The 27,513-nt window shown below is 37.2% G+C and overlaps 1 protein-coding gene across 1 annotated transcript; it reads right to left on the bottom strand.

Annotated features, from left to right (window-relative positions):
* Positions 1-20,527: 20,527 nt before the first annotated feature.
* Positions 20,528-21,741, bottom strand: LOC116912812 (vomeronasal type-1 receptor 4-like). Its single transcript, XM_032916980.1, has one exon. The coding sequence runs from the start codon at positions 21,473-21,475 to the stop codon at positions 20,528-20,530; it is 948 nt and encodes a 315-aa protein (XP_032772871.1). The 5' UTR covers positions 21,476-21,741.
* Between the last annotated feature and the right edge of the window lie 5,772 nt (positions 21,742-27,513).

Genomic DNA, 27,513 nt, shown 5'->3' with positions numbered 1-27,513 from the left:
CTGTTCTTGTGGACCTGTGCCTTGAGTTCACCAGGCAGGTCACTTGCAGCAGATAAGTTAGTCTTACCTGTGGTCCCGAGGCTCAAGATCGCTCATGGGTTCTGCCCACGGGGCTCTCCATGAGTGGCAGCAACCAGGAAGATCTGCGCCCGCCTCTTCGGGGCCTCCGTGCACCAGGGTTCCAGATGGCCTCGGTGTTTTCCTCTGGAATCAGTAATGTGTGCAGAGAGCAGTCTCTTCTGGTTTCGCAGGCGTGTCTGCCTCTCTGAAGGTTTAGCTCTCCCTCCCACGGGATTTGGGTGCAGAGAACTGTTTATCCGGTCTGTTTCCTTCAGGTTCGGGGTGTCTCAGGCAGGGCTCCTGCTGCTCCTGGGCCCTCCCCCACAGGAACCCAGAGGCCTTGTACAGTTTCCTCTTGGGTCAGGGATGTGGGCAGGGTGGGCAGTGTTGGTGGTCTCTTCCGCTCTGCAGCCTCAGGAGTGCCCACCTGACCAGGCGGTAAGGTATCTCTCCCACGGGTTCTGGGAGCAGAGAGCTGCTGCGGGCCGGGATCCGCGGGTGTGGGACTTCCTCAAGTAAGTATGCTAAAGAGATCTGGCCCTGCTTATACCCATGCAAGATGGAGGCACTTGCCCAGACAATGAACCCCACAAAATGAAAAGCAGAAACTAACAGCATTGTTGTATACAGTACATCACTGGTTTTATTCAGGCAAATTGCATGACAATATTCCATATCTTTGCTTGCTGTGTTATACTTGCTGAATAATGCTCTCACATACACAAAATTTAGACTACTGACAAACATGCACAGGATGCAGCTGAGGTACATACAAGACCAAATGTATTTGTATATTCTTCCTTGAAGTACTATCCATCTGGAGTCTCAAAAGCCTGAAAGACACTTGAGAAAGTAGTGGTGCCTGTGCACTCACCTCTGCCCACTCTGTGAATATAGCAAAGTCATTTGCATCCAGAATCATTGAAAAAATATTTGCAACAAAAAATGCCATTATTTGGGGGACACTCCTTTGCAAAGTAGACTTAAGATTTTGGCTAGAATGAAGAACATCAGCATTCAGTTTGTGTACCTTAACCAGTACTTCTGAGGTTAACAAGATACTACTGGAGGAGATAGGAAATGCCCCAAATGTAATGACAGTCTGTGAAATGAAGATAACTCGTACTACAAGGTTACTGGCTGTAACTAGGTAGCAGGTCCTGCTGTCAGTCCAAGGAACCTGCATGGGAAGATAAAGCCAAGACTGCATTTATTGTGTCATTCAGAATAAGTCTCACTATACATAATCTTCTGACTTTACTTTCTCTGTGTGATTATGCTAGTACAGTAACTTATATTCATACATCATACACAAAGCTCTGCCGTGAACTGTTTACAGCATGTGGGGCAGCAATCACTGGACTTAAATGGTTATAAAAATTATAAAATAAAGTTAAAAAGGGTATAATGTAAAATCTAAAAATAATTGAATGATGGTTAGAGAGTCTTTTTAACTTTACACTCCATTTAAGACTGAAATGGAGTCTTAAAACTGGCTGAGTCAGTGGGAGAGAAAATTAAGTGACCCAACACTCTTTGTGCCTTCTAGCTGATGGAGTTTTTATAGCAATGTATTTAAATATATTATCAGGTTCTATGCAATCCTAACAATATAAACCCAACAAAAATGAAATAATTTTATTTAATAATTTATTCAACAAATATAAATTAAAAACTTGAGTAATATATTCATGGCTTCATTTTTTTGCTGCAACATAATTCCAAGTAGTCATAAATATTTACTTTGTTTTTTAATTATAACATAAGTAAATATTGAGCTCTCTCAGTTAATGTTAGAGAAATTAGGTCATTATAAAGCAACCAGAACTTACATCATGATAAACTATTTGTAAAAGGGCAAAATCCTCACAATAACAGAACAGACCCAGTATGCCTTACATGATAGATGTTAGGAATAGTTCTAATGATCCTTTTCAAATAATTGTCTTAGTCATATATCATTTAGTCAACCTCATGGGGAGAAAGACTAATATTTGTAAAACTGTTTTGTATATCAACAATACTTTAATGCCAGGGCATAGTTTACTCAATATGCTACCCGTTTTTTCTGCTCTGATAACTCACAGTGAGTCACAGAGGTTTCTACCTTTACACTCTGCCTTTCAGGTGGCAGTCTTTTTCACTCCCTGTACTATTCTTGTTACCTAGTTATAATATCTACCTGTCCACATAGATTAGTAGGTCAGCTGGACTCAGTAAACCACTGCTTGAGATATGGGTCTGTAAATTTGTTATCTCCCCTTCTCTAAGACCAGCATTTCATTTTCAGTAGCAATTGGAAATAACAAGCTATGGACTCTTCAGAGAAACACCTCCTAGCTGATTATTAGCTAAGACAAAAGTCTTTTCTGAAAATGACTTAAGTGATTGATAAGGAGACTGGGGAGGGTCTTCCTTGCTTATCCTTTATTGATGGGGGAAAGAGTATCTCACAGGAAAGAAACTGGAAGCACTGAAGTCTGACATAAGAAGGATAAAGTAAGTTTTGTGCCTCAACAAGTTCCTGGTTTTCTCAGAAGTAACTTTCCACACTCTGGAATTGTATTTTTATACTTAATTTCTTTCCATTGCTTTTTAATTTTAGATACAAGAATATTAAGAAATGCGACAAAAATGACTAGATGTGTGGGAATTTCCCACTATTGCACGTCTTTCATCTTTTTATGATGTTAATTCTCTGATTGCAAAGCTCTTTAAACACTCACCAGTATACTTATCATCTATTTGATAATTCCTTCCTCAAGAAGCCAAAATAATATGGTTACATACCTGTAGAGGGAGGTGTTGGTTCCTGATTGTGTCAATAAAAAAGGTAGAAGTCAATTGCACGGCGAAGGGCAAAAGGTGGGATGGGATGTGCAGGTCCCAGGAGGAAAAGAAGGGACACAGGTGGAGAAAAAGAATTAGGACCAGGCCTTTTGATGAGTAGGAGTCTTCAGTCATGTATGTCTTTGTGCACTTAGAGTTTGTAGTTTCTGCTACCTGTGGGGGCTGAGGAGGTTGGAAGAAGCCAGTTGATAGGATTAAAGCAGGAAATTATTTGCCCCACCATTAAGTTATGTGGCTAGTTTTAAAGTAATAAAGTTGTCTAGTGTTTTCTCTCTGCAGACCAAAGTTGGGCAGGAGGAGAAAGAAGGCAGCCTGGGTGGCTGTTGATGGCTTGGAGAAGCTAACAGGGAGGGGCTGGGGGAGTGATTGCAGCTCCCATAAAGAATGGCCAGCTGGCTGTTCTTGGAGCTGAGTAAGCCCAGATTACATCACAGAGCCCAGCCCAGAGCTTAGGTGCTTCCAGATAGGCGGCAGCATGGTTTTTTTAAACTACCTGCTACACATACCTGTATACTAGTTACTGGTCAGAGAGGACTAGACACCCAGAATGAAATTCAGCATTTGACATTGCTCTTGGTCCACTCCTAATTTTCTGATCCATAATTATATTATAATTTCCTCCTGCTCCAGATGGGTTATCCTTTTTGTGTAGGTGATAGAGAAATTAATTATAAATAGGCTAGAAAACTCTTCATACTGCCTAGGTTACATAGTACTAGCTTACATACTACTAGGTTGCCTGCAAAGGAGAGATATCAATGGTCTATTTGTAATGGAACAGTGCATTCTACAGTACTGATCTGGTAAACAAAATGTGTGAATTGGTCAACACTGACAAGATTCTTTATTGGATAACCAAATGTTCTTTTCATTGGGTTTGAAATACATTGCAGAGGAGCAGATACACTCCTGAGACTGTGAATATATCAGGAAATATTTAAACCCAATGAGGACACACTGAAATTGTTTTGTTAATTTTTCATGTTGTCAAAATGCCTCCTAAATATTTACATGTATACCTGGATATAGGATTCTTCCAAACTTCTGCAACAGAAGTTTCTTATTACAGTGGGTCGTGGCAAATACAAAGAAGAATTCTGTTCAAAGTAGTTGTTATAATAAACACACAGTGTACTGCTAAAATAAGCAGTTGTGAGTATTCAACTCTTGATGAGACAAGTGCCAAGTGTTACCCATCAACCTGAGGCATAAGAATGGGTGGAAAATTTCCAGAAGTTCAGAAGATAAGCAGGTTTGATATAAATGTTGTCTTTGTCATATGATAAGGTTCCTACACCAAAAAACTCACAGCATGTGCAGTTACATAAACAAACCTGCAAATATTAAGTAAACTAAATTATCCAGGATAGAAGTTATGAGAGCCTATTTAGGTCAGACTGGTGGCTGAGGAGCTGTTAGCAGGTGTTGGCCACTAGAGAAGGAAGATCATGCCTACACAAAGAAGTTCATATCTCTAAATAGTGCCACTCCCTCACCAAGCATTTTCAAACCAACATAACAGTATTCCTTTTGATTTACCTAAACCTGTCCTACTTTGGTGTTTCTGATTCCCTTTTCTGCACTATGATCATTATTCAAATGTGGGTATTAGTTTCTAAGGTCAGTAATAGCATATCTAACCTCATAAATATTGTTGTGTCTCTTGGTAGAATGCTTCAAAGTCTCTAGTTTCATACTAAGATCTTTTTTTTTTATTAACTTGAATATTTCTTATATACATTTCGAGTATTATTCCCTTTCCCGGTTTCCGGGCAACCATCCCCCTCCCCCCTCCCCTTCCTTATGGGTGTTCCCCTCCCCACCCTCCCCCCATTGCCGCACCCCCCCGCAACAGTCTAGTTCACTGGGGGTTCAGTATTAGCAGGACCCAGGGCTTCCCCTTCCACTGGTGCTCTTACTAGGATATTCATTGCTACCTATGAGGTCAGAGTCCAGGGTCAGTCCAAGTATAGTCTTTAGGTCATACTAAGATCTTAATAGTATAATTTCTTTCTCCATTATCTTGTAAAAGTAGCCCTCTCCTGGATAATAAAAATGGTGTCAAACATTGTAACTCTGTAGACCAATGCTTATACCTTACTTCCTACATTATCTTTCAGTAAAAGATATTGTTATAATATACTGTTCTTGGAATGATATGAACAATACTGAACATATTCTTAATAGGGAACTGATGATTGATCTCATTTGGATAACATGAAATCAACTTGGTAAGCCAATAACTGTTACTGTAATGATTTATAGGTGAGGAATTTAACAAGGAAGAGAAATGGTTCAAACACATCAGTATTTCTAAATTCCATCCAAGTGAACATTGGATTTCAGGAAAAGTGAAAAACTGGAATGCTTTGTACAACCTAAACATAGATCAAGACAGTTTGCAGATCTTCCTCTGCAGGAATTTCTTGGTCAAAATCTCTTCCAAGTAGTGTTGCTGGTCTCTGCTTTTAGGAAGTTCTGGTCTCTGATTCTTCTAAGTTACTTGACTGGTCTCTTTCCATTTCAGGCATCTAAGATATTGGATCCTCTAAGCTATTATGGAATTTGAGACTACCTGGGAAAGATGACCAGACAAAAGTATTTTCAATCTATAAGATTAATAAAACAATAGGAGAAGGATGTGAAAATATTTCATCCCAGCACTCAAAAAGCAGAGGCAGGAGGATCTCTGTGATTTCAAGGGCGACCTTGTGTACAGAGAGTTTCAAGATAAACAGTACTACACAGAGAATCCATGTCTCTGAAAACCGTGTATCAAACACTAAAAAAGCAAGCAAGCACACAAATAATAAATATTTTAAAAGTTTATTTATAAAAACATGGAAACAACAGTTTCATTTGATAATTCGTGAGCTGCTATGAAAGGGCAAGACAGAAACTGTAGCTTTTACAGCATAAAACACAATCATTTCAAGCCAGGATTTTCTGCTACTTGGGGCATTATCATTTTTTTTCTTAGCAAGCAGTTAAGTGAGATTTCTGAAGGAGAATGAATGCCTGGTAGATACTTTAGAATAATAATTAAAAAGTAAGTAGAAAGAGAAACAATTTTTGGAAAAGTACCATGTGGCTCTGACATCAGTTTACTCTTTAGATTGCTGTTAATACTAAACACCTGATGGGTTGGATCTTAGGGTCATGGTTTATACATATTATACTTAAAAACCTTAGGTAAGATATCTTCCTTTCAGTCTGCAACTCTGCTTGGGACCATTCCTGCCCCTTTCCCACATGTTAGAGTCATCCTTTCTCCCAGGAGATCTGCTGTAAACAGAGTCACAGGGGACTATCCTATCCCAGGATACCTATCCAATACCTATCCCAGCTGGGACCACATGGAGTCCAGAGGTCACAGGACCTATCCAACCTCCCAGAGACACATCTTCCTTCCAGTCTGCAACTCAGGGTAGAATGAGTGTTCTTGCCTGTCTCCCACACCCCAAAGCCTATATGTCCCTTAGAAGATCTACTGTAAGTAGGGACACATCTTTCCTGTCTCCCAGTAAGTCTTCCCCAACCATGGACGGAGGAGGCGACCCTAAACAGAGACAGCATTGTCTACCTCCCAGGAGACCTGCTCTAACCCAGTTCACATAGCTTATCTTGCCTACAAGAAGGGACAGGCTCCAGTCCAAGACAACCAGGCCAGTTATCACCAGAAATAACAAGATTGCAAGAGGCAAGCACAAGGACATAAGCAACAGAAGCCAATGAAACTTGGCACCATCAGGACACAGTTACCACACTACAGCAAGCCCTGGATACTTTAAACACACCTGAATCACAGGATTCTGACAAAAACTCCCATCTCATAAAGATTATAGAGGCCTTTAAGGAGGACATAAATAACTCCCTCAAAGAAATACACAACACAGGCAAACAAGTATAAGTACTTAAAGAGGAAACTAATCCATAAAGAAATATAGGAAAGCACAATCAAACAGGTAAGGAAATTGAAAATAATAGTCCAAGTCCTAAAAATGGAAATAGGTACAATAAAGAAATTACAAAAGAAGGCCACCCTGGAGTTGGACAACTTAGGAAAGAGATCAGGAGCTACAGAATAAATGACATAGAAGAATCTCAAGACTAGAAGATATCAAAGGAGATATTGACACATCAGTCAAGAAAACACAAAATTCAAAAAGCTCCTAACCTCAAACATCCAGAAAACACAGGACACAATGTAAATTTGTAAATTTCCCAGTGTAGGAGAATACCAGAGTGGGTGGGTGGGGGAACACACTCGCAGAAGCAGGGTTAAGGGGATGGAATAGGAGGTTTCTGGAGGGGAAACCAGGAAAGGGGATAACAATTCAAATGTAAATAAAGAAAATATCCATTAAAAGAAAAGGAAAAAAATTAAAGAAATTAGAAATTCCAAAAGAAGTAAAGAAAATCCTCCCATCACATAATAATCAAAACACTAAATGCTCAGAACAAAAGAAAGAACTGTAATTGTAAACTCTCAATCACCATAGATGAAAAAAAGACAAGATATTCTATGAGAAAACCATATTTAAAATATATATTTCTACTAATACAGCCTTACAGAAATTACTAGATGGAACAACTCTAAAACAGGGACGGTAACTATATCACAAAAAAAAAAGAAAGAAAAAAAAAGGAATTAAACATCTCACAACAAATCCAAATGAAGAGAATCCCACATACACATAATACCACCTCTAAAACCAAAAATAACAGGAAATAACAATGATCAGTCTTTAATATCTCTCAACATCAATGCAGTCAATTTCCCTATAAAATGACATAGGCTAGTAGACTGAATACACAAATAGTATCCAGCATTTTGCAGCAAACATGAAACAAAAATCAGTGACAAGAACAGATACTACCTCAGACTAAAAGGCTAGAAAAAAGTTTTTCAAGCAAATGGCCTCAAGATACAAGTGGGATTAACCATTCTAATGTTCAATGAATTAGACATTTAGCCAAAATTTATCAAAAGAGTTGAGAAAAGACAGTTTTGACTCATCAAAGAAAAAAATCTACCCAGATGAAGTACTTCAATTCTCAACAACTATGGTCAGAATGCAAAGAAACTCACATTCGTAAAAGAAACTTTAGTAAAGCTCAAAACATACATTGAACCTCACACACTATTAGTCAGAGACTTTAACACCTCAGTGTCATCAATGGACAGACCATTGAAATAGAGACTAAATAGAGACACAGTGAAACTAACAGAAGTTATGAACCAAATGTATTTAACAGATATCTAAAAAACAGTTTACTCTAAAAAAGACTATACCTTCTTCTTAGAACCTCGTGGTACCTTCTCCAAAATTGACAAGATAATTGGCCTCAAAACAAGCTTCAACAGATACAAAAAGATTGAAACAATCCCATGCATCCTATCAGATCACTACTGACTAAGGAGGGTCTTTAATAACAACAAAAACAACAGAATACCCACATACTCAAGGAAGCAGAACAACTCTCTATTTAATGATAACTTAGCCATCATCAAGTTAAATGGAGAGAAATTTGAAGCAATCCCACTAAAATCTGAGACAAGGTTGTCCACTCTATCCCTATTTATTCAATATAGTATTTATAGTTCTAGCTAGAGAAATTACAGAACAAAAGGAGGTCAAAGCGATACAAATTGGAAAGAAGGAAATCAGTATTTGCAGATGATATTATAGTATACACAAGCGACCCCCAAAATTTTACTAGAGATCTCCTATAGCTGATAAACAACTTCAAGATATTGGCAAGATATAAAATTAACTCAAATTATTCAGTAGCCTTTCTCACTACAATGAATAAATGAGGTGAGACAAAAATCAGGAATATCACAATAGTGATAAATAATACAAAGTATCTTGGTGTAACTATAACCAAGCAAGTGAAAGATCTGTATGACAGAACTTCAAGTAACTGAAGAAAGAATTTGAAGAAGACATCAGAAGATAGAAAGATCTCCCATGCTCCTGGATGGTAGGAATAACATAGTTTAAAAAGGCTATTGTGTGTGGGATTGTAAACTTGTATAACCACTCTGGAAATCAATCTGGAGGTTCCTGAGAAAATTAGAAATACTTCTACATGAAGACTCAGGTATAAACCTCCTGGGAATATACCCAAAAGATGCTCTACTGTATAACAAGAACACATATTCCACTATGTTCATAGCAGCCTTATTTAACAAATAGAAGCTGTTACCAACTCAGATGTTCCTCATTGGAAGAGTAATATAGAAAATGTGGTACATTCACACAATATAGAATGCCACTTAGCTATTGAAAACGAGGACTTCACAAATTTTTCAGGCAAATGGACTGAGGTAATCCAGACCCCAAAGTACATGGTATGTACTCACTGATTGGTGGATTTTAGCTTAAAAGTTAAGAAAATTTATGATTCATAGAACACATGAATATTAATAAGAAGACCCATGTGTAGATGGTTCAATTCCACTTAGATTGGAAACAAAATAATCATAGGAGGCAGAGGAAGGGAGGGACCTTCCTAGGAGATGGGTTGGGGAGGGAAAAGGAGAAATATGATCAGGTATGGTGGGAGCCAGGATAGAGGACCAAAGGGCCAGGAGAATGAATAGAAATATGTAGCAGTGTGAGTGGAGGAAGGGTGCAAAGCAGTAGAAAATCCCAGACATTAAGGATGTCAGAGGCTCCTAGGACCCAATTGGGATGACCTCAGCTGAAATGCCCAAGAGACCATCTCCAGTAGATAGACATGATCCCCAATTGAGGGACATGGTTACCCATCTATCTCACATATTTTGACCCAGAATAGTTCCTGTCTAAAAGAAATTCAGGGACAAAAACATGGAGCAGAGACTAAAGTACAGGTCATCCAGGGACCACTCCAACTTGGGATAAATCCCACATGCAGACACAAAATTCTGACACTATTGCAGATGCCAAGCTGTGCCTGGCACAGCTGTTCTCTGAGTGATTCATCTATTACCTTATTGAGACAGATGCAAATATATACAGCCATCAGTTGAACTGAGGTCTGGCACCCATATTGAAGAGTTACAGGAAGGACTGAAGGAACTGAAGGGGAATGCAACCCCATAGGAAGAATAACAGTAGCAACTAATCAGACCCAGGAGACTAGGTCACCATCCAAAGAGATGCCTGGTCTGATCTAAGTGGGATGATATGCACTTTGTCCTGTGGAGCCTTGATGCCTCAGAAAAGGGAGAGGCTAGATGAGTGAGGTAGGAATGTATGGTTAGGTGGATGTGGGAGCACTCTCTTAGAGGTAAAGGGGAGGGAGGATTGTGTGGGAGTCTTATGGAGGGGGAATCAAGAAGAGGGACAGTATTTGAAATGTAAATAAATAAAATAATAAAATAATTTTTAGGTAAGGTGATGACTACTCAGTTTTTCTTTTTTTCCAGACTACACATTTGAAACTAAAATTGAAATGCAGCTAGTTACTATGACAAAGCACCACAGTTTCTATGAGAATTTTTCTTCTCAGTTAATAGCTCTTGAAACTTTGAAGTCAAGAATTACACTCCCCTCCTTTCATGAGGAAAATTATGCATCTGAACTTATAGAAAACTTATGTCCTACCAAAGACTCTCTGTTAGTCAACAATAGTTGCCATGAATAGAACATCGTACAGAGCTGAACTAAAGGAACATCCAAAAATTCTGGTTTTTTTTTTTATGAAAAGAAGTTCAAATTTAGGCTAATCACTCCATAGTTGTTGTGAAATTTTCTATATATTTGAGGCTAAAAGACATTCCCAATGCATCAAAGATGTTCTGAAACCATTTCTGTATTTGCTTCAAGAGTACAAAAATTACATGCGTGCATTAAATGTTTCCCAGATATAAGGCTCAGCAATTTACTTCAGAGATAACATTAAAACTTTTCTTTTGCTTCATGACCTTAAAAGGCACATGTGAATCTTTAAAAACTGTAACACTTGTGGCATATACAGACACCGCACTTTCAGGTTGGACTGCTTCACACCACTTTTGGTATTTACCTCAGTGTGGTATTTTTATCATTTGGACTGTTATATGATATTGTAAAAATATTTTCCCCACTGTTCTCAAACTCCTTAACAGCTTGAAGAGGCTACAATACATTAGATGACTGAAAGAGTCAGTGATGACCAAGTTACATGAAAGAAGGAAAGATCAAAATTTCCTAGAGAAAGCAGAGAACAGTCTTCACAAAATATCACAGATCTTGTAAATGTCTTTCTCCACATCTACTCTCTATGGATTAATTTCCCTACACCTTTTACATGCTTAAATTTCTTAGCTTTCACTGATTAAAACTTATTGTTGTAATTTGAAACAGGATCTGACAAACTCAGAGGAGAGAATTTGAACTGAGAAAACATATCCATCAGTTTCCTTAAAGAAGAATCTATACTATATTTTCTTTAGTGGTGATTAGTTTCGAAAGTTTCAATCCAAAGTCACTTCCTCTTCTCTAAGACATCATGTCTGAGTTGTATGGATAAGAAGGCTGAAAAAGCCATGACGAAGAAGGCAGTTAAACAATACTCCTTTATCTTGCAGGAATCTTTTCCTGCCTCGAACTTTTTTCCATGCTTGATTTCTGCTCCTCAGTAATGGAGTATAGGCTGAGATTTGTAAAATGAGGTAAACTCTTTCTCATCAAGTTTATTGTGTTCATAGTGTTTGATCAAAGGGGTTAAAAGCTATATCAGGTATTGGTATCTCTCTGTTATCTTTTCTCTGACAAATGTTAACAATTTCTATGGAGAACTGCAGAATGACTTTGTTTCTTTGAGTTAGAACGGTTACTAGGTTATAATGAAAATATAGAAGCAAGCAGAACAAATGATGGAGATTGCCTTCTGGAGTTTCAGAGAGATGTAAAGTCTCTCTCAAAACAATTTATGCCATGTTTTATTTTAATAAACTGTAGGGTCTCGTTATCTTGTGCTGAAGAAGTTGCTTTGATACCATGAGACAAGAACCTCTAGAGTAAAAGTTTTTCTTTATTACAAGAAAAGACGGTGGTCAGCTGGGGTTTAAGAATGGACTGTCATTAAGAGAGATGAGCATGTATGAGGGAAAATCACCTAAGACTGTTTACTTCAGAGTCAGCACACAGAAACTGAGATTCAGAATAGGACAAGACTGCAACTCATGCTCTCAGACAGACTTGGTATTGTTTAAGAGTCACCTAGGTATTACTGGTTATGAAAGGCTGCTGGGGTTCATGAAGAGCATATGAGGCTTGGCACAATGTCAGGATTGGGATACATAAAGAAAGGACTTGGGTAGCTATTGGTAAAAGTTCAATCCAGTTGCACTAGAATAACAAAGGTTTAAGGAGCAGTGTGGAATATTTGATCGATTGGCACATAGTCACAGTGTCAGAGTCCCTGAAGAAAGCCCAGCAGAAGGTAATGATGAACACTCCAGTGAAGTTGCAGCAGGGCATTGCAAAATTTTGGAGTCACCATTATGATGAGTCAATCACCAAGAGCATCCCCAACTGTAAAGCAGAGCTGCCTGAGCCCAAGAGACTGGCTGTGTTTATTTACTGTTAGAGGCCAGAGCTAAAGAAGTTATTGCAAGCCATTTGGAGGAACATTGAAAGGAGTTACTTACACAGTTTGCCCTTTCATTTTGCTATGTTAAACTATGTTGTGACTCTGATATTTCCAATTAGAAGTAAGAGAGTATTCAAGTTAAGTTTGAAAACATAGAACCCACAAATTAAGAAGTATGAACATTTAAATAAACTTTTCAGTTTTAATGAAAATTGGAGTTTTAGAGTGACTATGTTTGGTACATAAAGGTTCTTAGATGTTATAGATAATTTTGGTATTTTAGAGAGATATGAATTTTGAAAGGAATTTTGGATGTTGAGCATTTTAACAAAAATTGAACTGCTTGACCGCAGGGAGACAAATAACCCTATTAAAAAATGGGGTTCAGAGCTAAGCAAAGAATTCACAGCTGAGGAATGGAGAACGGCTGAGAAACACCTAAAGAAATGTTCAACATCTTTAGTCATAAGGGAAATGCAAATCAAAACAACCCTGGATTCCACCTCACACCAGTCAGAATGGCTAAGATCAAAAACTCAGGTGACAGCAGAGGCTGGCGAGGATGTGGAGAGAGAGGAACATTCCTCCATTGTTGGTGGGATTGCAGACTGGTACAATCATTCTGGAAATCAGTCTGGAGGTTCCTCAGAAAATTGTACATTGAACAACCTGAGGTCACAGCTATACTTCCCTTGGGCATATATCCAAAAGATGCCCCAACATATAACAAAGACACGTGCTCCACTATGTTCATAGAGGCCTTATTTATAATAGCCAGAAGCTGGAAAGAACCCAGATGCCCTTCAACAGAGGAATGGATACAGAAAATGTGGTACATCTACCCAATGGAATATTACTCAGCTATCAAAAACAATGACCTTATGAAATTCACAGGCAAATGGATGGAACTGGAAAATATCATCCTGAGTGAGGTAACCCAATCACAGAAAAACACACATGGTATGCACTCACTGATAATTGGTTATTAGCCCAAATGCTTGAATTACCCTAGATGCACACATGAAACTCAAGAAGGATGACCAAAATTTGAAAGCTTCACTCCTTCTTTAAAAGGGTAACAAGAATACCCTTGACAGGGAATAGGGAGGTAAAGTTTATTTCAGAGGCAGATGGAACACCCATTCAGAGCCTGCCCCACATATGGCCCATACATATACAGCCACCCAATTAGATAAGATGGATGAAGCAAAGAAGTGCAGGCCGACAGGAACTGGATGTAGAGCGCTCCTGAGAGACACACTCAGAATATAGCAAATACACAGGCGAATGCCAGCAGCAATCCACTGAACTGAGAACGGGACCCCCGTTGAAGGAATCAGAGTAAGGACTGGAATAGCTAGAAGGGGCTGGAGACCCCATATGAAAAACATTGCCAACCGACCAGAGCTTCCAGGGACTAAGCCACTACCCAAAGTCTATACATGGACTGTCCCTGGGCTCCAACAGCATAGGTATCAATGAATAGCCTAGTAAGATTACCAGTGGAAGGGGAAGCCCTTGGTCCTGCCAAGACTGAATACCCAGTGAACATGACTGTTGGGGGATGGTGGTAATAGGGGGAGGATGGGAAGGGGAAGCCCATATAGAACGGGAGGGGAAGGAGCTAGGGGGATGTTGGCCGGGAAATCGACAAGGGGAATAACAATCAAAATGTGAATAAGATATACTCAAATTAATAAAGATAAAAAAAAAAGAAACAGCGCAACTGTATATGGTACATCAGATTCATTTTTTTCTCTGCAAGGTTCACAGAATATTCTCACTAGACAGTGGAAAAATTGCAAAAGTCAGAGGAGAGGGAGGATTGTGTGAATGTTGTCATTCAGACAATGATTTCTCTAATAGCTTTGTTTTCCCACGAGCAATTGAGGTTTCTTTTCCTTAAATCATCTTACAATCATCTATGATTTGTTTTACTGAGCATGGACATACTTAACTGCATAAGATGACATGTCAAAGTTCTTTTGATTTGCATTGCAGAGATGACTAGTAATGTTGAACATTTCTTCAAGGGTTTTTTAGCCATTTCTATTTCATCTTTTTAGAGTTTGTTGGCTAGTTATTTCTCATTTTTAATTGGGTTGTTCCCTTGTTCAATATTTTAGTTCTTTACATATTATATATTAGTATCTTTAGATACTGTTCTTCTATTGGTAGTACCTATCTTTGATGGTGAGGTGACATTAGTGGAGTTAAGATTAAAATATATCCACTTTTTAATTCAATATGCAAATCTGCATACTGTCATTGGAGTTTTGAAACCTTTAACATTGAGGGTTTTTAATGATCAATGTTTATTGACTTCTGATATTTGTTTGTTATGGTGTGTGTTTTTGTCTCCTTTTAACTTACTTTTCTGTGATTTGTAATTTATTGTGCCTTCTTGAGTGTGATTAACCTCCTCAAAATGAAAGTTTCCTTCCACTGCTATTTGAAGATATGAATGGATGGATAGATGATAGATAGATAGATAGATAGATAGATAGATAGATAGATAGATAGACTTACATTTGTTTTTATTGTAGCATATTTTCTTTATTCACAGGATGGATAATTTTGCAAAGTATAATATTCTGCTCTGGAATCTGTAATGCTTTAGAATTTGTAAAAGGTTTATCTGTCTTGAATTCAGAAATTGAATATTATTCTACTAGGTCTGCCTTTGTATGTGATTGATCTTTTTCCACTTAAGATTTTAATAGTCTTTCATTGTTTTGTTGAGTGTTTTTAGAATTATATAGCACCGATAATTTATTTTATGGTCTTGTTTACTTAGAGCTCTATACGAATCTTGTACTTTGATAAGAACCTCCATCTCAAGGTTATCAATTTTATTATTGATTTTGTGAAAAAATTTACTGTGATTTTGATCTAGCTTTCTTCTCCCTTCTCCATCTCTAGTATTTATATATTTTGTTTTTATGCAGACTTCCAGATATTTTAAATGTTTTGTGCCTGTAGTGTCTTAGAGTTAACATATTCTTTTACTGAGGTATACACTTATTCTATCTTGTCTTCAACAAAAGAAGCTCTATTTTTTCATGTTTTATACTGTATAAATAAGATTGATTTCTCAGATTTTGGTTTGACATCATACTTTTTTCAGCTTTATTTCAGTTTGGGTTTTCTATAGTAGTTCTGTTTCTATTTCTTGTCTTGAACTGTATTTGTTATTTTATTCAGTTATTTCTTTATGTGTTCACAATCTTCATTAAATAATGTATCTACTATCCTAATTAATGTTCCTGAACATACACAAATCTAATGTATTGAGTTCCTGTTATGTGTTTCAGGTAAATTTAATGTTTAAAAGCTTACTGTAATAAGGTAACTGAGCTCTGGTGGAGACATATTGTCTTGGATACCCATGTTTGTGTTTTTCAGTATGTGGAGTTATAATTTCGATGTATTTCTTGGTAGTGATAGTATGTCTTGTCTCAATTTTGTTCTAAATTTTGTTGCTGTTGTCCTCTTAGGATCAAGTAATGTGGTCACTGTGGAATCCCTAGTAGGAGGTGCTGCAGCAAGTCCAGTGGGTGGTAGAAAGGAACAGATATTGCCTAGGAGGAAAAGATGAAAGATGCTGTTAAAGGGCTAAGTGTATTGTGTCTACACCAATAGGTGGTAGTCCCAAATGTAGTGATGTGATGAAGGGTGGCTTGTAAGCAGTCTGTACCAGGAAAAAGACTATGCAAAGACAGGAATGGATGGGCTCCAACCATGAGGTATAATTCTCAGAGAATAGAATTAGGTTGGAAGGAGGAATTCGGCAATAAGACTAGTATAGAAATCTTAATTATTTTCTCAGTTCTCTTGTAAACCAAAGAGTACTATTCTGCTTGGGAAAGTCAGCATCATATATATAACTTTGGTGAGTAATCATGATATTACCTTCCTTTCTACCTCTTTTTTTCAGTATAGGTATGTTGTGAGATACCATTCTGAAGGAAATATGAAAAAAATTCTCCTTACTTTAGATAAAGAGCATATGAAAATGAGTAGATGAAGAACACATAGAAACCTAGATAACCCTCAGTAGAGGAATGAATACAGAAAATTTGGTACAGTTACATAGTGGAGTACTACTCAGCTATTAAAAACAATGACTTAATGAATCTTACGGGCAAATGGATGAGACTAGAAAATATCATCCTGAGTGAGGTAATCCAAGCACAAAATGACACATATGGTATGTTTTCACTGATAAATGGATATTATCAAAAACCACAGAATATCAATGATACAATTCATAGGCCAAATGAAGTTTAAGAAGAATGAAGACCAAAATGTGAATGCTTCAATCTCACTTAGAAGGAGGAACAAAATAATCACAGGGGGTAGAAGGAGGGAGAGGGGGAGGGGGAGGGAAGGAGAGAGAGAGAGAGAGAGAGAGAGAGAGAGAGAGAGAGAGAGAGAGGAGAGAGAGAAGAGAAAAGAGAAGAGGTAGGGGGAAAGGGGAGGGCAGGACAAGTATGGGAAGAAACAGCAGAGAAGTACAGAGGGTAAGGAAATTGAATAGAAATATGTAGCAGTGGGGGAACGTCCCAGATGACAGGGAAGTAAGAGATTCCCAGGACCCAATGAGGATGACATTAGCAGAAATACCCAACAAAGGGGATATAGAACCTTAGATACCACCTTCAGTAGATTGGCATGTCCCCCAGATGAAGGGGCCACCCACTCATCTCAAAATTTTTAACCCAGAATTTTCCCTGTCTAAAGGACATACAGGGACAAAAAATGGAGCAGTGACTGAAGAAAGGTCATCTAGAGACCGACCCAGCTAAGGATCCATCCCATTTGCAGGCACCAAACTCCAACACTATTGCTGATGCCAAGTGCTTGCTGACACGATCCTGGTACAGGTGTTCCCTGGGGTGCAGGGGAACCCAATGGAAGAGTTGGGGGAAGAGGTTAAGGAGTTATATGGGATTGCAGGACCACAGGAAGAACAATAATGTCATGTAACTGGACCACGCAGAGCTCCCAGGGACTTAACTACCAATTCAAGAGTATGCATGAAGAGATCTGTGGCTTGGGTTATATATGTAGTAGAGGATTTTCTTATCTGGCATCAATGTGGGAGAAGGCCCTTGGTCCTGTGAAGACTTGATTCTCCAGAGAAGGGGGATGCTAGAGTGGTGAGGCAGGAGTGCAGTGGCTGAGTCAAAGAGCATCCTTAAAGAAACAAAGAGGAAGGGGATGGAATGGGAAGTGTGCAGGGGGAAAACTTCTAGGGGGACAACATTTGAGATGTAAATTAATAAATTAACCTATTTTAAAAAAAGAAAAACATTCAAGAACCATAAGTAAAGTAGGTTTTCTTAAATAAGTTTATTGCTATTACAATTTGTAGCCAAGTAAAGTATAAAGTATAAATTATAATATATATAATATATATATATATATATATATATATATATATATATATCCTTTCCTTTATCCCTTGAAATTTGCTCATACCACAATGTTCCAGAGATAAACTGATGCACACTAAATGATCTTGGGGCACATTTACAAAAACATTGATGATACACTGCTTTCTTATACAAACCCTTGTTTCATGAGAAATGGCATGAAATCCAGGGTTTTAATGAGAGGTGTCAGGTACTCATTGAAGTCTTCATTTCTAGACCCACTGCATTAGATTATCAGATGGCTCTTTTACTGGGGAAGATTCCTCACTTCTGCTTTTAATGGCATACTTTTATCAAGACCTTCTGTTAATCAAGACTTTTGATCCTATGACTAATTTGAATAAGAGGTGCTGTGGAGATAAGGACAGACAAGGGCTAATAGGCTGACAATCTGAGAGAGACAATAGCAGGTTTCAATAGCCAGATCAACATTACACTTTCCTAATATATTGTACTGCATAATGTACCTTAATGAAAGGATTAGATTTTTATTGGCAGATGCAATATACTGACTATGAACATTGCTCTGTTATATTTTTATAAATAAGTTTGTTTTTATTTTAATTAATATGTAATAATAACATCTCTTCTCTCACTTCTTTCTTTAATCCACTAAATAACACACTGTTCCAATCCCTCTGAAATTAAGGGCCTCAATTATTTTAATTACACCAATTTATTATTATACCCATTTACCTACACTTGCATAAATATAAAAATAAAACTATCAGAGTCCATTTCATGTTGCTACTATGTATGTAATTTGAGTGATCACGAAACCAATTAAGGAATTCTGCCCTCGGAAACTCTAATTCTCCCCTTCTGTTGACAGTTTAGAAGAAAGTGTAAGAAAACAATGCTAAAGTATTACAACAAGATAACTTTATGATTGATAAATTTTTTAAAAAACAAATATCTGTTGAGTAGGGATTTAAAGAATCATGTGAAGAAACTGATATTATATGCTTTGAAGCTCACACAAGAAATTCTTGTGAACTAAAATCTATGCACATTCATTTATACATTGAAATTGTTTCTTTATCTACCATAAGAATATGTTAGAAACTCCAAATGTGAATTCACATATCTGTTATATCATACTGAAAAAAATGCACATATTGATTTACCAACATTTTTCTCAAGAACAAAATGCATAAGCAGTGCTAATTCCAGATGAAAAGAAACTTACTAATAGCATATATCTGAAAGAAAAGTGTATGTTGATGAATTTGCACAGGTTGAGGACAACAGAGCAGATGTGATCAAAGTCATCATGAACATGGATCAGAAGAACTCACATAGAAAGACAAGTAGTGAGATGGAGCTGGAACATGAAATGTTTCCTCCTGCATAACATCATCCCAAATGGCACCAAGTTTCCAATGCATTACCATGCATTTGAGGAGACACTGAGAACTTCTCCAATACACACAGCATGTGGGTCAAGAAAGCAAAGTATTCTTGAGACTTAGTCTAATTGTTTTTAAGTTTTATATTCATGTTTGAGTGCCTGGGAATTTGAGAAGAGGACATTGCATTCCTAGATTTGGAGTTACAGTCAAAGGTTAGCTAATGCGCGGAGGTACTTGGACTCTAGGCTTTGTGATAAGAGAACAAATTTGTAACTGCTGATCCATCTCTTTGGCACTGAAGAAATCATTATACATGTTGATTCATTAATATTCAAAGAAGTGAGTTTTATCAGAGCATGTAGAAACAGAGAGACAATATAAAGCACAAAATTGTAATAGTCAAATACAAGTCATACATACAGATATACGTCCTCTATGGGAAGTGAAAATTGTTTAAGATGATCTGTTCATACAGTCTGCCTGTTGTGCATTGATTCATAAGGAGACTCAGGCAGCAGATATGCGACACATTTCATTGGATTCCATTTCAAAAATGTATGCAGAGCTATATCCAAAGTAGAAAATTCTTTTGTGCACACTCAGAGCACATTGAAATATGTTAAAGGTATATGTTTGAATTCAAAGTGTGGGTGTGATTAGGGAAAGAACATACAATGTCACATATGCACAAGAGGAACAGCAAATGTAGGGCATAACTGTATCTTCTATTTAAAAATAATAGGCTGCAGTATTGAATGCAGCAGAGCAAAGGAACAAATAAGATATAAACATAGACTTCCATCAAACAGGTATAGTATTTACTTCATGGTAAAACACCCTAAGTCCAGAAAAAACAGGAGAAAAGTATTTAGCATTTTGTTTTGTTTTCTTTTGTTTTAATTTTACTACCGTTACCCAAAACCTAAAGTTTACCTAATTTTCACTAGCTTTTATAATTTAACTATTTTATACGATCATGCAAATATATAGCTTGCTGTATAATGAAAATAATTTGGTACATTCTTTTATTATCTTGTGTAAAAATGACTCCAATAATTATATACATATATTTATTCATTATATATATTTGTGTGTGTGTGTGTGTATGTGTGTGTGTGTGTGTGTGAACACATACATTTGCAGAACAGGGGTATGCATCCTTTCATGCAAAAGCCTCCACAGTCAATTATTACCGTTACTATGCTGACATTTCTTTCAGAGACATTTAATAACCATGTTAGATGTTACCAGGAGCTTTCAGTTCAGTTCTTGGCTAGAGGCTTTGGGAAAATATCTATTCCTTTTCAAGAGCAGGCAGAAGCTGAGTGCCCAAGAGTCATGGTTCATGAAGAGAAAGGGATAAACAGTGGGAAAAAATGAAGCAGTCATTGAGGCCACATTCACTAGACTCCAGCTGGGATTATACAAGAGAGCTACTAAGAGCTGACATAGAGAAGAGATTGCATAAAATAAGACAAAAGTACTGACTAGGAGAAGGATTGTTTTGGTGGCTCTGGATGCAGGGGAGGATAAGGAAGAAACATTCATCCTGGGCATTTGTTGCATCTTTTGCTTATGCCTATAAAGGGTTAGAACCATGAAGCCACTGGTGTAGAGCATGAGTCCTAGGAAAATTATGTCAGGACCTGACACCAATGCTGCATACAGGATGTCACTGGTTGGGTCATGACGAACAGAATAGCAGTATACAAAAGATTTCAGGTTTATTGTACTTTCATTGTTATATTTTGCCCTCATATGCAAAAGATTATTAATGCTTATAATGAAATAAATCACCCAGTTCAGGTACACAGAATAACAAATATACTTGTGCACTTTTACTTTAAGCTTTGAACATCTGGAATCCCTGGGACTGATGATGATGGCCTGGAATACACTGAGAAAGGAAGTGCTGCCAATACAAACACCTCTACCTACTCTGTGAAAAGAGAAAGTCAATTTGCATCCAATATCATTGAGGAAATCTTTCAAGCCAAAAGCTGCAACTGTCTGGGGTAAGCCTTTGGAGAGGATTGTTAAGATGCTGCCTACAGTTAAGTGCATCAGAACCCAGTCTATAGACCTCAACCTGTACCTTGTTAAGTAAAGAATCATACAGTGGTAGAGGAGAAAGAAATTAGCCAAAACTCCGATCACAGTCTGAGACAAGATGATCACTCCTATAGACAGTTCACTCGCATCCATATGGTCAGTTCCTCCTCTCACTGAGGATACTAACTCAAAAGATAAGGCTGAGGCCACTTGTACTTTGTCACAGGATACACAACATTCTCTATCCTAAATATTCAATCTGTCATGTATCAGTGGTACATATGAAAGCTACTGAATGTGGAACAAAGTACTCAAATATTTGTATGTTCAAAGACACAGTGTCTCATTAATACTACAGGCACAAAATATCTAGTGTCTGAAGCACAGCAATGAGCCTGTTGAAACAATTGGCCAATAATCAAATGATATACATTTAACTTTGGGAAATATACATAAACCCATTCCAAATGTGGTTAGATGGCAACAGTATTAATTTAAGAACCCAGATAATTTCTTTATTGATACCCAAATGATGTGGTTTTCTAATTAAGGAAATAAAAATTGAGTTTTGTAAATTAAGGTTATATTTGCAACATGCAATCTGATAATTGACAACTTCGTTGACACTGGTAGATGTGTTATTACTATAATATAATAGTATTATTACTATAATAATAGGCAGTATAGTTATTAGAATTAGTATTAGAATATTTTATGCTCAGAGCAAAATTTAAGAGTTAGAGAAAAGGATATCACAAGAACCCAATTTTCTGGTCAGTCTTCACATTTTTAGTTTCTTTGAGAATGTTTTCCAACATTTGAATAACGATTTGAGCCTAATGGTTGAAGGCTGAAAGAAATTATATTTATAAATGCCTGTATTTAAATATCCATTGTTATGCATTCAGAAAAATTTTCTTACATCTTAATCAATTTGTGTATTTTCAAATTTGTGAAAATTTTTTTCCCCTTAATTACATTCTCAATCTGAGGAAGAGGAAATCTTGTTCAAATGAGTTCTTTATTTGCAAGAAACTCCATTGCTTCATGAAGCACATTTTACTTCTTATTACAAATGTAATGTTATAATAGTTGTAAGCCTAGAAGTTCTGAATATATGTTATATTTATTAGATGAAGCACAAGTTATTATTATTGTCAATTTGTTGATTTGAGAACTTTTAAATCTATTTTATTTATGAAAGTTATTTAGAAACATTTCATGGAAAACATTGTTGAACTCAAAGTGCACCATGTTACAATCTGTGACACAAACAACATACTAATGAATCCTCCATGAAGTGCTTATGACCAAGTTCATCAATGTCTATAGTCTCCAATTGTACAAGAGCTCAAAGATTAACGCTCACAGATATAAATTTCCCACAAAGCTAAGCATGGTAACCAAACACAAAGAGCTTCCTTTATCAGGTGCCCTAGTGAAATTTCCTCATAAACGAAACTCTGCTTCCTTTTAGAGAAACATTATGTGACCTGATGAGCACCAGACTTCTCTTGCAATAAGACAGAGGTCAGCAGTCACTAACAGTAAAGAAAGGGAGAAGTTTGAAATGGAAAGCAGTGTTTCTACAACCTGTTTTAATTTCCCCAATCCATGATTTAGGAGTTTCTGTGTGTCTTCTGTGGTCTTGCCATAATCCAGATTGAGTCCAAAGTCCTAATACCAAGTATGATCAATTACAAATACTCACACATTTTACCTTTTTTCCTTCTGCTCTCAAATCATTGTCTGTTACAGTCTCTTCAGTCTTTCTCTTCTTGGGATGCTTTTCTCAGCATGATGGCCCCAAAGTAGTCATATGCAAGGTAGCACCCTGTGCCTCAGATATGTATTTATGATTCTGTGACCTCTCCTCCCCTCAGACAAATTATTATTTTACTTGCAGTAGCAATAGCCATTGCACATAGGATTGAACAGGCAAGAATGTTGTCTGATATCTTCTCCCCTGGTGACTATTACCAAAGTAGAATTAGAAGTTCCAGCTGTCAGTTCTTAAGAGAATATTGTAGAGTTCAGAGAAGTTGTTATTTCCTAAGTTCTCTAGAGGTCACCAGATCTCAACTTTAGAGTTGAGGAAATAATGTGGCCTGTCTGAGGTCTACAATTGAGTTATGCATGTGTATTGTATTTCTGGATTATTTGAGGCGTTCTGTAAACTAATCTATTATGTCTTCTTCATCTCAGAAGGTGTCATCATCATGAATGGAAGTCCAATGACAAATATATTTTGATATTAAGAAAGTGAACCATAAAATGACCCAGATACTGTAAATCCACAGTAGTATTTACTGAATAAATTCTAATTGTCCAAAATAATTCATCATTATTTGCTTTTATAATTGTAGTCAATGTTCAATTGTTATTTTATGAGAAAATACCATTTATCACTGTTGACATTACTGAGTGAAGGGAAGTAAAATCCTAAAGAGAGACAATATGTATGTCTGGACAATTCTGCTATAAGCAGATGGATTTATTAAATGAAATGCTACTGATTTATTTGAGTTAATTTTATATCTGGCCACTTTGCTGAAGTTGATTTCAGCTGAAGAAGTTCTTTGGTAGAATGTTTGGGACTGCTTATGTATATTATCATGTCATCTGGAAATAGTGATACCTTTATTTGTTCTTTGCCAATTTGTATCCATTCAATCTCTTTTTGTTTTCTTCTTGTTCTAGTTAGCACTTCTAGTACTATACAGAATGGATATGGGGAGAGTGGGCATCCTTATCTTTTCCACTCTTTTAGTGGGATTGCTTCAAGTATTTCTCCACTTAATTTGATATTGGCTGTTGGCTTGCAGTAAATAGCTTTTTATAGGCTATTTTTATTTACATTTCAAATGTTATCCCCTTTTCAAGTTTCCTTTCCATAAACCCCCATTGATCCCTCCTCCCCCTTCTTCTATGAGGGTATCCCCCCAACCAACTACCACTTCCCAACTCCCCACCCTGGCATTCCCCTATAATAGGGGGTCCAGCCTTGGCAGGACTGAGGGCTTCTCCTCCTGTTGGTGCCCAACAAGACCACCCTCTGCTATTTATGCAGTGGGAGGATTGTCAGTTCATGTGTACTCTTTGGGTGGCTGTTTAGTTCCTGGGAGCTATTGTCAGTTGATATTGTTGCTCTTATGGGATTGCAAAGCCCCTTAGTCCCTTCAATCCTTTCTCTAACTCCTACAATGGGGACCATGTTCTCAGTTTTATTGTTGGTTCCTAGCATTTGCCTCTGTATTTGTCATGCTCTGGCAGAGCTCTCAGGAGACAGCTGTATCATGCTCCTGTCAGCATGAACTTCTTGGCATCAGCAATATTGTCTGGGTTTGTTGGCTGTATGTATATGGGCTGAATCCCCAGTTGGGGCAGGCTCTAAATGGCCATTGCTTCAGTCTCTGCTCCAATCTTTGTGTCCATATCTCCACCTATGAATATTTTTGTCCCTCTACCTTTTAAGAAGGACTGAAGTGTCCGCAATTTGGTCATCATTATTCTTGAGCTTCATGTGGTGTGTGGTGTGTGTTGGGTAATTCAAGCTTTTGGGCTAAAATCCACTTATCAGTGAGTGCATACCATGTGTATTTTTTTTTTTGTGATTGGATTACCTCACTCAGGATGATATTTTCTAGTTCCATTCATTTGCCTATGAATTTCATTAAGTCATTGTTTATACTAGATGTGTAGTACTCCATTGTGTAAATGTACCATATTTTCTCTGTTGAAGATTATCTGGGTTCTTTCCAGCTTCTGGCTATTATAAATAAGGGTGCTATGGACATAGTAGAGGATATGTTCTTTTTTATTTTGGAGCAGGTTTTGGTATATGCCCAGGGGTGGTATAGCTTGGTTCTCAGGTAATGCAATGTTCAATTTTCTGAGAAAACTCCAGACTGGTATCCAGAGTAGTTGTACCAGTTTGCAATTCCACCAACAATGAAGGAGTGTCCTTTTTTCTCCTCATCCTTGTCAGCCTCTGTAGTTGATGTTAGCCATTGTGACTGGTGTGAGGTGGAAACACAGGGTTGGTTTGATTTGCATTTCCCTGATGACTAAGGATGTTAAACATTTCTTTTGGTTCTTCTCAGTCATTTGGTATTTCCAAGCTGATAATTCTTTGTTTAGCTCTGCACTCCATGTTTTGCTTTTATTATCTTTAGGTATGAGCCTTGAATTCCTGTTCTCTCCAATGAAATAACATGAAATAGTGTTGTATTTGGTCAAATGCTTTTTCTGCCTATGAGAAGGTGATCTTGTGACTCCTTTCTTTGAGTTTGTTCATATAATGGGTTTTATTAATGGATTTTCATATCTTGAACCAACCTACATCCTTGGGATGAAGCCTATATGACCTTTGTGAATGATGGTTTTTGCATATTCTTTAATTAGGTTTTACAAGAATTTTATTGAATATTTTTGCATCGATATTCATAAGCAAGATTGGCCTGAAGTTCTCTTTTTTTGGTTGTGTCCTTGTGGGGTTTAAGTGTCAGAGTAATTGTGGCTTCATAGAATGAATTAGGTAGTGTTCGTTCTGTTTCCATTTTATGGAATATTTTGAGGAATATTGGTATCAGGTCTTCTTAGAATGTGTGATAGAATTCTGAACTAAATCCATTTAGCCTTGGACCCTTTTTGTTTGGGAGGCTTTTAATGACTTCAATTTACTTATGGAATATGGGCCTGTTTAAATAGTTTATGTGTCTTGATTCAATTTTGTACATGACATCTGTCAAAAAAAATCATCCATTTTATCTAGATTTTCCAGTTTTGTTGAGTATAGGTTTCTGTAGTAGCACCTGATGATTTTTTGAATTTAATTAGTTTCTGCTTTTATGTTTCCCTTTTCATTTCTTATTTTGTTCATTTGTGTACTGGTCCCTTTAGGGGGTTATATCTATTGTGTTGATTTTTTGAAAGAACTGGCTTTCAGTTTTGTTGTTTTTTTGTACTGTTGTCTTTGTTTCTATTTAAATGGGCCATGAGTTTTACTATTTCCTGTGATCTACTTCTTTAGGGTGTGTTTGCTTCTTTTTGTTTTAGAGCTCTCAGATGTACTAATAAGTGCTAGTATAGGATCTCTCCAATTTCTTTAGCAGGGTACTTCGTGCTATGAATTTTCCTCTTAGCACTATTTTCATTGTGTTCCATGAGTTTGGGTATTGTGTCATCATTTTTATTGGGTTTCAGGAAAGCTTTAATTTCTTCCTTTATTTCTTCCCAGACCAAGTTATCACTGACCCAAGTGGATCAAGGACCTTAACACAAATCCAGATACACTGAATCAAATAGAAGAGAAATTCGAATACAGCCTGGAATCATTGGCATAGGGGACGGATTTCCTATGCAGAACTCCAATGGCTCATTCTTGGAGATCAAGAATTGATATAAGGGACCTTAGGAAACTGAAAAGCTTCTGTAAGGCAAAAGATATATTTAATAGGACAAATCCACAACCTAGATATTGGAAAAAATCCTTCACTATCCCTACACAGGGATAGTGAGGGCTAATATCAAATATATATATGAAGCTAACTTCCAAAAAGCCAAGCAACCCAAACAAGTAAAGGGGCATAGAAGCAAAGATGCCCCACCATGCCACACTGGCATATGTTACACTATGTTAATACTGGCCTTATTTGTGATACTTAAAAGTCAAAAACATCCCAGATGTCCCATAATGGATTAATGGATATAAAATGTGGTTTATTTACACAGTGAAATATTACTCAGCTATCATGAATGAGGGCATGATGAGTTTTTAGACAAATAGATGGAACTAAAAAATATCATTCTGAGTGAAATAACTCAGAGCCAAAAGAACACACATGATAATTACTCACTAATAAGTGGATATTAGCCAAAAAGTACAGAATTCCCAGGATAAAATCCACAGTCCTCAAGAAGGTTAACAAACCCCGGGCCAAGTGAAGATGCCTCTGTCCTACTTGAGAGGGGAAGAAATCAAACAAGGAGGATAGAGGAAGGGAGGGATCTGAGTGGGAGAGGGGACAAGGAGAAGACAAGGTGAACATGATGAGATATTGGGAAAACAGGAGTGAAGCCCTGAGGACTAGCAGAAATAATGGAAACAGGCAACCTCAGGAGGTAGAAAGTAGGGGAACCCTCTAGAATATACCCTGATAGTTGAGAGATGCTCAGGACTCAAAAGTATG

The sequence above is a fragment of the Rattus rattus genome, chromosome 11, assembly GCF_011064425.1.
Source record: "Rattus rattus isolate New Zealand chromosome 11, Rrattus_CSIRO_v1, whole genome shotgun sequence".
Taxonomy (NCBI): Eukaryota; Metazoa; Chordata; class Mammalia; order Rodentia; family Muridae; genus Rattus; species Rattus rattus.
The sequence above is the reverse complement of the archived record's forward strand: the minus strand, read 5'-3'. Positions and strand labels throughout refer to the sequence as shown.